Source organism: Nematolebias whitei, chromosome 14 (genome assembly GCF_014905685.2).
Source record: "Nematolebias whitei isolate Nwh7 chromosome 14, NemWhi1, whole genome shotgun sequence".
Classification (NCBI taxonomy): domain Eukaryota; kingdom Metazoa; phylum Chordata; class Actinopteri; order Cyprinodontiformes; family Rivulidae; genus Nematolebias; species Nematolebias whitei.
The window spans coordinates 22,010,741-22,023,089 of NC_056511.1; the positions used below are offsets into that span (position 1 = coordinate 22,010,741).

Sequence of the window (12,349 nt, forward strand, 5' to 3'; positions counted from 1 at the left end):
TGAACATTGTTATCACTCAGTAATGCTGTAGTTTTCTGCCATCCTGTGGTTTGTTGTTTGCATGTTGAAACAACAGAAATTATACCTGCACTGGTTTATTTATAGTTCATAAAGAGACTTAAGTTTACAAGAATCCATTTATATTTTAATGCAAATTCACTGGTTTTGTGACAGAGTGACAGCTGTGTCTATGAGCAGCAGAGGGAGCTGGACTGAACGTGGGCGGGTTGAGGCTGACGTTCCCGGGATTAACTTGTTTATGTCGCCATGTTATTCGTGACATCCTGCACCTGACGGTCTGATGGGGGCTCGTGGGGACATCTTTGTGACGTTTTAACCCAGCAGCAGCAGTCTGGGTATGGGTCAGTGGGGGTCCAGCACCGCGGCGTGAGGAGGGGAGCACCCAGGTCTCATCTCATGTCCCGCCAGTCATCAAAATGGGGGCCGACGGAAGTAAAAGCAGTAAGGTGAGCTGAGAGAAACTAGCTAACGGTGTGACGCGCGTGTCGGTGGTTCCCCGTTACCATGACGATGCTGGGTGTCTGTTGTAACGGACTGTTTACAGCCGCGTGCACCTTTTATGAATAATACGTTGAAATGAACGACTGCATCTCTTGATCACAGGAAGTAGTTCGGACTAAAAAATGTTAATTTGGGGCCTTTACTTTGAAGGTAAGACGGTCAAACTTCCGGTTTCGTTATAAATCTGTAAATAAAAAAATATGTAATGCCTTCATTAAGTGTTGGAGCTCATATTGGTGGCTTTAAATTCAGAATAACTTATTTAGCGGAAACGCTGCTGCTGACTTCCTGTTTGATTATCAGACAGTCCTGAAGGCCCGAGGGGCTGCAGTGTTCTGATGACTGCTGGAAACATGGATTTTTACTGTTGTTACAACACAACTGTACTGATGCGCTGAACAACTTGTGAACTAGGAAAAAAGCTCATAAGAGGCTATCTCAGCTACAGCATTAAAACAAAAAATCCAGTTTAAATGTTCAAACAGACACAGCCTCAAACTAACAATCAGAGCTGTAAGTTGTAGCATAATTTTTTTTGGTACCACTTTACAATAAGGCTCCCCTTATAGATGGCTATAGTTTATAGATGAATTCCTCTATAAACACTTTATAAACCATTAATAGCTACTTATTAATTTAGGGCGAGAAAAGAGACAAAACTGACCAGTTTCTTAATGACAATTGAGCCACATCTGTTCACCTATATTCATTCATTAATTCAACCTTTATTTATACAGGTTAATCCCACTGAGCCTCGAGGACTCATTTACAAGAGAGACCTGATTTCAACAAAGAGTGATGACAACAGTGGATAACAACAATAGACAATCATAAAAGAGGCATACAGATTTGTTTTTACAAATTAAAATAAGATGGCAAAAAAAGTAGCAAAAACAGCTAGATTATAAGACGAATTGTAGAAAACTAAAAACAGGAACATGTCTGCATTGGTCCCTGCCAGGAGTCCAACAGATTCTTAAAGCCACTTAGAGAGGTCAAGGTCGAGAGCTTCAAATCTTTTTGTAAGATATTCCAGGAAACAGGAGCGGAGTAGGAGATGGTCCTTTTGCCAAGTTCAGTCCTCACTGAGGGAACACTGCAGGTAATAATGTCCTGAGTGCACGTTGTAGCTGCACTCACGCAGAGACATGTGGGAGGAGATGTATGAAGGCAGCAGACCAAGAAGTGATTTAAAGATGAAAATGTACCAGTGAGAGTCTGCGTGAAGTTAATGATGTCCAGTTAAAATATGAATACAGGGTGCAGTGGTGGGTACGATAATCACAGCCAGTTATGAATCTTAGTGCACCATGATAGACAGCATCCAACATCTGCAGGGTTCTTGTAGGAGCTTCATGTAAATAATGTCACCGTAATCAATGGAGGGAAGGAAAGTCACACTTACAAGGCGTTTCCTAGCATTCAGAGTTAGACAGGATCTATTTCTAAAAAAGAAACCCAATTTAACTTTCAGTTTCCTTACTAGGTTTTCCACGTGGAGCTTAAAAGAGAGATGCGAGTCAACCAAGATACCCAAATATTTATAGGAATCAACAAACTCAATAGGGACACCATTTGATGATAAAATCAGAGGAAGAACTGCTGGGACCAACTTCCACTTTGAAAAAAAAGCATTCCTTTGTTTTTATTGGCATTTAGGATAAGTTTGAGACAGAACAAATCTGACTGGATGATGTCAAATGCAGATTGCAAAAGCTGGAAAGCCTTAGCAACTGTTTTAGCTTGACAATAAACAACTGTGTCATCAGCATAGAAATGTAAGGATGCATTAAGGATACTCTGACCTACATTACCTATGTAGATTGTAAAGCAGGTGGGTCCTAAGACTAAGCCTTGTGGTACACCATTGTTGACTGTTAAATAACTGGAGGAAGTACCATTATGTTGAACACATTGCCTCCGATCTGAGAGATAGTTAGAGAACCAACCAATGGTATGAGCTGAGAAACCAATTTCTGAGAGCTTATGACACAAGATGTTATGATCCACAGTGTCAATCTTTAGACAGGTCTAAGAAAAGTGCAGCACAATAATCCTTAGCATCCAGTGCTTCAACGTCATTAAGAACCTTCAGTGAAGCAGTTGTTGTGCTGTGTTGTTTCCTGAAACCAGATTGGGAGGTAAATATATTGTAAATATTTTTCGTCTAGAGTTATATTAAACATTTCAGACTAAGTACCATAAGTACACTAAGCATTTGTAAACCCAATTATTTTATCGCTGTATTACTGTATTATAATACTTATAATGCAGTGATAAAGTACAATAATTATATCCTTAAAAAATAGGTTTACAAATGCTTATTGTGCTTTGTAACGTAGTCTGTTTTCTTATATAGGTGGCTGATATGGCTCCCTATTTGGCAAGAAACTGCAGTTTTGTCTCTTTCTTGCCCATTAATGCATAATAAGCAGTTATTAATGATTTATAGGAATTAATAACATATCTATAAACTATTTATTAGCCATATGATCCCTATTGTAAAGTGGTAGCCTTGTGTATTTTGGGGTTTGATGCAACAAATGGATTGGTAGATTTATACATCCTCTCAAACTCAATCAGAATGGATGAGAATAGTTGATGAACAACCAGGGTTGATCTCTCAATCTTGGTTCCATCAGACCAGAGAATCTTGTTCCCCACAGTCTGATAGTCCTTTAAACAGCTTTCAAGAACATTTTTTCATTGTGAACCACAAGAACTGATGGTCGCACTCATGGGATGTTACAGTTCTACATACTTCATGTATAATACCCAGACCAAGTTATCCAACTCTTCAATAGTGCAAACAATTGAAAACCATCTCAGTTATAGACTTTAGTAAACTTTAAACCAAGAACGAAGCAGCATTTTGAGAAGGTAACACAAAAATCAACCTGTTTCCCACTGAAGACAGAAAACAAAGGATTGTGTCATAATCCAAAGCAAAGAACATCACATGAACACTTGCAGACGATGTGATAGGCTGTACGATACAATCCTTTCCCATCTGGCTTTGATTTATCCTTTTGTGGTCAAAACACAAAAGTTCAGACTAATGAGGGTTGAGCTACCCTCAGCTAAATGTGGAGCTTCACTGTGACACTGACAGTGGGAGCTTCAGCACCTCCTCAATTCATCTAAAGTCCCGTCTCCTTTTTTTTTTTTTTAAGTAGGTTTTGTCATTTTGATAAACAAAGGATCGACATGTTACTGAGCATCTGGCAGAAATGAAGCTATTTTTATAATAATAATAATAATAATAATAAGTGCTATGTGATGTCATATCCTGATGCATGCTCAATAATCCAGGTAGAAAAATCTAAAAAAGTTAAATCTGGTTGATGTCACATCACTCTTTACATGCATTCCTGTTGATGATGCAGTAGAGGTGGTCAGTTTAAAATTAAAATCAGACACCACTCTGAGCAGCAGGACCACGCTTTCCACAGAACAACTGTGTCAACTCTTGAAACTGTGCCTGCAGTCAACCTACTTCACATATGGGGAGCAATATTATAGGCAGAAACATGGGTGTGCTATGGGGTCTCCAGTTTCTCCTATTGTTGCCAACCTGTACATGGAGGAGGTAGAAAAGAGAGCCTTGACGTCCTTTTCAGGGACACCACCAAGTCATTGGTTCAGGTATGTTGACGACACCTGGGTTAAAATCAAATCTCAGGAAGTCCAATATTTTACTGACCACATCAACTCTGTGGATAAATACATCAAGTTCACACGAGAAGATGAAAAAAATGGCAGGTTGGCTTTCTTGGACTGTGAGGTCTCAGTCTCTGATAGAGGACATTTGCAAACTGAGGTGTACCGCAAACCCACACACACAGACCAGTATTTGCAGTTTGACTCCCATCACCCTTTGGAGCACAAGTTAGGAGTCATCAGGACTCTGTATCACAGAGCAGACAGCGTCCCCACTAGCCAAGCAGAAGGAGAAATCCCACACAAGACAGGCTCTAGAGCACAGGTGTCGAACTTCAGGCCTCGAGGGCCAGAGTCCTTCAACTTTTAGATGTGTCTCTGATGCCACACAGCTGAATCAAATAAGGAGGTCATTAACAGGACTTTGGAGAACTTGACTGCACTGAGAAGCTAATTCAGTCATATGATTCAGGTGTTTTGGACGAGTGCAGCATCTAAAGTTGCAGGACTCCAGCCCTCGAGGCCTGGAGTTTGACACCCCTGCTCTAGAGCAATGTGGATATCCTAACTGGGCCTTCCTGAAAGCAGAGAAGAAACCCAAACAGGACTCCAGTCAGCCATCAGGTGAAAAGGAGGAACCCAGACCAGTGGTCATTCCATATGTTGAGGGAGTATCAGAGAAACTGAGACGTTTATTTTCTAAACATAACGTCCCAGTGGCTTTTAAACCCCAAAATACATTACGGCAAAGACTGGTTCATCCCAAATATCCAGTCCCCCGGCACAAACAGAGTAATGTTGTGTATGCTGTTCAGTGTCAGGAGGGCTGTGATCAGTCTTACATCGGGGAAACTAAACAGCCACTGGCCAAAAGGATGGCCCAGCACAGAAGATCAACATCATCAGGCCAGGACTCTGCGGTCTACACTCATCTCCAGGCCAGCGGTCACTCTTTCAGGGATGAAGATATGCACATCCTGGATAGAGAGGAACGATGGTTTGAGAGAGGGGTAAAGGAGGCCATCTTTGTGAAAATAAATCGTCCATCGTTAAACAGGGGTGGAGGCCTCCGGGTTCAACTGTCCCCCTCTTACAATGCTGTGATTGCTAGTATCACTCAGCCCTCTGTGAGTAGTAAACAGTGTAGTGAGCTAGGGTTAGGTTAGCTTCAGTGTTAGCTTAGGAGCTCCACTACAATCAATATTTAATAACGGGTTCTCTCTTTTTCGAGCTACTTGACAGATATGTGACAGAGGTACTGTGTTGGAGATGGTCTAATCAGTGACATGAGACGTTAATTTTCTTTGACCCATCAAAATGAATGTGGTCATTTATCAAAATTTAACATCAAAACATTGTACACTTGATTATTCTGATCGGCTCTGATTAATAAAACTTGGCACGTTTTACTTAACAAAAACAACAGACATTTCTGAAGATATCTGGATTAATTACTGGCAAGATAGAAGAGTTTTAAAGATGGGAAATGAAGGAGTTTAAATGGAGGGAAAAGATGGATGAGGGAAAGTGTGTTGACGAAGAACGGCACCCTCCATCCGAACCCAGCTCAGCCTCGGTACACTGGTAGTGAAGCGACTCGTTACCTTTGCAGAAGATAGGTCAGCTCCGGTACGGAGTTCCATTTCAACGCTACCTTTCAGCGTCTCCTTAGTATGGCTGAGAATCATCCGAAGTAGTGACGGTACTCCGTTCAACAACACGCTCACCTCACGGGTGGACTCACATGAGCTGTGAGTCCGTCAGAGGTTCCACTCAGATGTGGAAGATTCCATATTCCCAACTAGACTCGGAAGAACTGCTGTTCGGAACTTCTGTTCTCTCCCCGAACTTCTGTTCTCCTGTGCTCCCAGAACTAACTGGAACTAGGAAGTGTCGACTTTTAAAGAGTTCTGCTTCCGGTCCCTTTTGGGAAGTCCTGATTGGTTGAAAGAACCAACAGGGGTGTGGTTTTAGTGACGTCAGAGGGTCACTACAAGTCAAGAAAACAGCAGGAATGATTTAGAAACGTCCCGTACAGACAGAAGACATGTTATGGCGAAGTGGGAGGAAGCAGATGCCAGTAGCTTCTTATTTACCATCTGCTAGGTTTGAAAACAATCCACTTCGTTCTAATAACTTCTTTCTGACTTTCGACCGACATCACTACTTCTCATTTCAGACAGAAGATCAAAATGCATAATTACTTTGTAACAGACATTTAACTTGATTTCTACTTTGAATGAGGATTAAAAATCATTAATACTGTTTCACAGTTGATTTAAAATGAGTGGTTCATTTCAACATTTAAAATGGTTTGAACTAAACACACTTTTGATTATCAAGACATTGTAAAAATAGTAATGATAACATAAAAAAGAGAGTGTTCTTTCAATTGATTAGTTCAGGATACAATTAGAAAGTCTCTGGATGAGCTAATTTGTATTTCTGGATTCAAATCAATGAAATAACAGTTCCTGTCCCATGAAGGTCCTCAGAGGCAGGTTTTGACCTGAGGCCGAGTTCACTACAACAGCCATCAGTGTGCTAATGATCCATTGTTAGGCTGATGGTCCTTCTTGAGCATGTGATCAGCTGGTTTTGGTTGTTAGCAGCAAACTGGTTGATCCACTCTGAGAAGGTGCTATTTAAGAGACTGAGCTGAATACAGCACCTCAGACTGAGGAAGTCTCTCGGATGAGAGACGAAACGTTTCTACATTTTTTTGTTGTTTTGCTTTGTTTTGGTTTTTTGAATGTCCAGAGGACCAGATTTAACTTTTTTAGATATGTGATGTCATCATTGTATGTTCCCAATGGCGAAATTGGTTCTCTGCATTTAACCCATTGCACCTGGGATACACCCAGGTGGAGCAGTGGAGCAGTGGGCAGCAATGTAAGCACCCGGGGAGCAATTGGGGATTAGGTGTCTGTGCTTAAATAGTGAAACTAAACTAGTTTTAAAATGTAATTCTTGGTGAACTTCCCTTCTGTGTCCATGAACTCCCAGAAAGGAACCATGGCCACTTCCATGGAGTCAGACTAAATTATTCCTGGAGAAAAAAAAATGTTCATTGATATTATCCATAATATTTAACATGACATGAACTCATTTTACCTTCATAGCATCAAATAATTATTCCTTAACTGTTTTTTTTTTTCTGTGTCCTTTCGGCTGACTCCATACTCCTGCCCTACAGAGGGCCTCTGAAGGGGGGGAAGATGAGCACATCTCCTCTGGCTGGCGTGGCTTCCTCTCCACTGTGGGCCTTTCTATCCCAGCAGGCATCTGTCGCCTGGCTCCACCTGCACTGGGTCTGGGCCAGCGTCGCATGCTCCAAAGCAAAGCACCCGAGGTTCCAGAGCACGTCCTGAGGTTAGCGGGGGTTGGTCTGGGCATGCTGAGAGCAGAGTGGAGCCTTCCAGGGTTTGTTACCATGTTCCTACCTGAGTTCCCTCACAGACCTGCAACTGGGCACCAACACTTTCAAGTAATTATCTCTACATGAAGTGACAAAATGATGAATCCTGGCTTGCCTCAGATGTTATCTTCTCTTTCTCAATGACTGCACCGTCATCATATTTTTCTCTAGGTGTTGGGTTACATTGCCAAAGGTTCATTTGGACCAATTCTAAAAGTGAAAGACAAGACCAAACAGAAAACATATGCTGTTAAAGTGAGTCTTTAATTTAGCAAACACCTATGAGACTTTTGAAAGAAAGTAAAAATGAATAAAGTCTAAAGTTTTCTTTTCATTTTAGCATTTTTATCCACCAACAGGTTATACCTAAATCAGAAATCCTACGACTCGGGGTCCTGGAGCAGTCCAAAGAAGAAGTTATAGTCCAGGTGGGCACTGCCTTACAAATCACCATGAATCAGTAAATAATGTAACATTTTATGGTATATATCCACTCTGAGGGGCTTTAAAATCAGAAAACATTTTGCTCAGTTGGAAAAACCTTATGTTTTATTAACTTGACGGTACTTTGCAATTTCTTGAAAATTACATTTAAAACAAGAAAGAAAAAAGTTTAAGCTCATGTTGTATGCAGATGATATGCTGTTATTTATTAACTTGAAAGTATTCAAGCTAAAGTATAATTAAGCTGCTTTGCTCACTGCTTCAAAAAGAAACCCCTCTGTTAACATTTATCCATAAAACTTCATAATTTTAGGGATAATTTTGATCAGCAGTTGAAGAACAGATGAAGACCCCACTGTGGGTCATGAAACACAGTGGAGCGACTTCAGATCAGAATATTTCTACTGTTTGTCATAATTGTTGCATGAGATACACACAGTAACTATAAATGGATACAAGTAGTTTCATGGGTTTTATTGCCTTTTTATTGTCTTTGTGTTGTTTTATAACTGGTTTATTAGCTACGTTTGTATCCAGCAGTAGTCAGGCCTCTGCTGCTTTTCCCATTTATGAGCTGGCAGCTGAAATGTTTGGGAACAAAAATCTTTGTGCTTTAATTTCCCCAAAGTTTTAGAAGTTATCTGTTAAAAACTGAGCAAAGAAAGAACGTCCAGCCCTCTCTTTGAGCGACACACAGGACTAAGCTTTTCCAAGTTCACAACCTTTGACCTTTGCCCACAGCGTCAGGTTCGCCATCCGTTTGTCCTCGACCTTCAGGACTGCTGGCAGACTCAGCGCCACCTTTACATTAGTGAGTCAGTGTGACCCACTTTGACCCAGATCCACAGTCCCCTTCACTCCCCCTGTGTCCCCTCAGCTCTGGTCTTTCTGTCCAGGATCTACCCACAGTACCCTTCCCAGCAGTCAGATATGACCTTAGAGACAAAGTGTGTTTGATTTGTGTGTGTCTGTTCTTGCACATTGCCTGAACACATGCTTGAACCAGACCAACAACCCTTACTCCACCAGTTCCTGTGCTTTGAGAAGCTGTGGTATTCTCTCTCCCTCCCCTCCAAAGCATTTACCCTCATTTCCCTTGATTATCCACTGACTCAGAAATTATGACCCACTTGTTTGCTTCGCCACCCCCTGATGAGAGCCATGCCCAGAGACCATGAATGTTACTGCAGTTACACAAGAATATACACCATAAACAGCACGGCATGCTCGACCTGTGAACCATCGCTGTTATTTTATACCCAACACACAGAAGATAACTTTGGATGCTACATTTCTGCAGCGTGGAGGCTGAGAGCTAAAAAGGCTCCAAAAGAATTGTTAAAGCTACAAGAGCAAAGTCCTGGTTAAAAGCTAAAGTAGCAAAAGGTTAGTTTAAAGTATCAGGAAGGTAGCTAGAAGTTCAAAAACCTAGCTAAAAGTATCAGAAGGCTAGCTAAAGTTACAAAAGGCTTGCTAAAAATCTAATGTAGTATAAACCATAAAAGTAAAGCAACTATGATGTTGGTGTTAAAGAGAGCCATGTTTTTGACGGAACTGGAGTGATCTCAATATATTTTAATGGGCTAATATCTGTAAATAAGGTTAAATATTTTGAAAAAAAGAAAAGAAAGTTACAAAAGAAAAAGTCAAAGCATCTGTCTCCACAGTGAGCTGAACATTTTATTTACCGTAAGTGGCTAAAATAGCAAAAAGTGTCAGGTTGTAAACAATGTACTGAAAATAAAAAAAATAAAAACAGTGCAACCCAAAATAATAAAAATCAACATTCAGGAATTCAAGCCAGTTTAAATCTGGAAAGATGCTGAATGGTTACCTGTTTTCTTCTTCTTCATTAAAAAAACCACAACTATTAATAAAAAACTGTTCTCCTTAACGTTATTTTCCCCTTTCAGATTGTTTCCTCCACCTCCTCACCCTCTTCCCCTTACTGCCCCTAATGTTCAACACAGAGACACTTTTTATTTTTCATGTATTTACTTTCATTTAGACAGTGTCACATACTGCAGAGGCCTGTAACGTTCCTTCTCCTCTCACAGTGTGCGACTACTGCAGCACAGGTGACCTGTACACCTACTGGCAGATGATCGACCACTTCTCTGAAGACACGGTGCGAGTGTTTGCTGCAGAGCTGGGCTGTGCGCTTGGTGAGTACGCTGCAAAAAATACAACAAATACAACTAATTATATTAGGGATACATGATATTGGATTTTTGGCCGATATACCGATATGTTAGAACTTATTTGTCCGATAACCGATACCAATATCGATATATTTTTTCTCCTAGACCTACTTACAGAGACGACAAAGCTTTCTCTGCAGTGGAATTAAAATACTACATTATTCTGCATGGTCTTTGCCAGTTTGACCTGCTACCAAATGCAGATGCCAAAAAGGGGCTGAAAATAATGTAACACTTCAAATTGAATTATGTTTAATGTCAAATTTATTCATGACATTTACTCTCGCTAACACAATGACAACACTCAAACAGTGCACATTTGTAAATTTTCACAAATCTAAACTCAACGGCGCGCGTGATGTCATAACGTTGTGCTGGTGCTGCAGGCATCCTTGGCACTGGGTTGTCATATAAAAACAGCACCTATATATATATATATATATATATATATATATATATATATATATATAAAACAGCGCCTTTTATATCAGTGAGTTAATTTGATGGAATGGCCGATGTCCAATATTTAACTTTATTGCTGATATCGGCCGATACCAATACAATGCCGATAATATTGTGCATCCCTAAATTATAGAATAAGTCCTTTATTCAAAAGCGTCAAGAGAGAATTAAAACTGTAAAAAGTTTTTTTCTATGATTTGAAATTCAATGAACTTGTTTTTGAAGTTGAAATTTTTACTCTATATTAATTTGCAATTATTTTTAAAATTTGATCTGAATGATTTGTTTCAAAAGAGTCAAACAGAGGCAACAAACTTCTGGAAAAGTTGCATAATTCAACACTTTTTGCATGATTAATACTTTTATATAAAATTTGAAACCAAAGAACCACTGTTTGAATTGTTTGTACAGATTTTTAATAAATCTAAATGGTCACCAATCTGGAATATTAATGGAGGAGAATGAAAATAAATCAAAATACATTTTTACGGAGATTTATTTTTTTTCTGCTCAGCTCCGATGCTGTGATCTTTATCCAACACATGACGAGTTGTTTCAGTAAAACAAAACAAAACCATTTTTTACATTTTCAGTTTCAAAGAGTTTTCAAAGGCGGTGTTCTGCAAATCATTATTTTTTGTTTAATTTTAATTTGTATGTTGTTTTTTTTAAACAGGCTTTCTGCATGATTTTGGGATCATCCACAGAGATGTGAAGGTAAGAAAAGGAGAGAAAACTCAAAAAGCATCAACTTTATTATGACATTACATCCATCATGTCTTTGTATCACATATCTGTGTAAGAAAACTTTATAAACTGCAGCAGATTCATAAAGAAAGATTTTTCTTTTAAATTTTTTTCACAAAGATTGGGGCGTTGTATTTTTCATCACCAGTTTTTTTAATACCCTTCTGTGATTTTTTTTTTCCTGTTTCACATGTGAACCAGAAACTGAGCAGTTATTTCATTTAATTTATGTTAAGCTCTGATCTGTCAAATAATATTTTGTATTTTTGGTTAAAGCCCCTTCACACTTCATACACTGTTGCTGCTCATAAAATATATTTTTTTTAAACTCGTGGAATTTATTAACTTCTTTTTTTTTTACTGAAAATACAAAACTTCTGTTTTATCAATCTAAAAACTAATGGAATGTGTGTTTTTTTTTTTAATGTGCCTCATAGATGGAAAACATTCTGCTGACTGATAACGGTGAGTGAATCTTCAACTCCAGCAGAGAGCAGCAGTTCTCTGTGAAGCAGCTTCAGTGTTTAACAATTAATGTTTTAGTTTTTGTGTTATTGTCCCCCTGTCGCAGAGCAAAAAGAGGAGATGGGAAAGACCCTCCATTCATTTGTCCGTCCATAAATGTTGTAAACATGATAAATTGAAAAATAAGTGAGGTACCAACTTTTTAGTGTGTGGCTACATCTAGGTGTAATAAATGACACAATCAAAAACTGGGTTGCCACATCAAAATCCAAGATGGCCACCATACATACTGTATGTAAACTAACAAGCCCTATCATTTGAGGAAACGATACTTTCTACTTTTTAGTTTTCTTAAAAGGATCAATCTATTATCTTTTACTCGATTCTTCCTTTCCGGGTGTATGTGTGTGTGTGTGTGGGGGGGGGGGGG

At 39.4% G+C, this 12,349-nt stretch overlaps 1 protein-coding gene across 1 annotated transcript in view; it reads left to right on the forward strand.

Annotated features, from left to right (window-relative positions):
• Positions 1 to 397: 397 nt before the first annotated feature.
• rskrb (ribosomal protein S6 kinase related b) overlaps positions 398 to 12,349 on the forward strand; it is a 15,307-nt gene continuing 3,355 nt past the window's right edge. The window contains exons 1-8 of the mRNA XM_037687396.1: positions 398 to 467; positions 7,379 to 7,669; positions 7,772 to 7,855; positions 7,960 to 8,028; positions 8,786 to 8,855; positions 10,102 to 10,209; positions 11,384 to 11,424; positions 11,892 to 11,919. Coding sequence (XP_037543324.1) covers positions 438 to 467; positions 7,379 to 7,669; positions 7,772 to 7,855; positions 7,960 to 8,028; positions 8,786 to 8,855; positions 10,102 to 10,209; positions 11,384 to 11,424; positions 11,892 to 11,919 — 721 coding nt within the window. The 5' untranslated portion in view covers positions 398 to 437. The remainder of the gene's footprint in view (positions 468 to 7,378; positions 7,670 to 7,771; positions 7,856 to 7,959; positions 8,029 to 8,785; positions 8,856 to 10,101; positions 10,210 to 11,383; positions 11,425 to 11,891; positions 11,920 to 12,349) is intronic.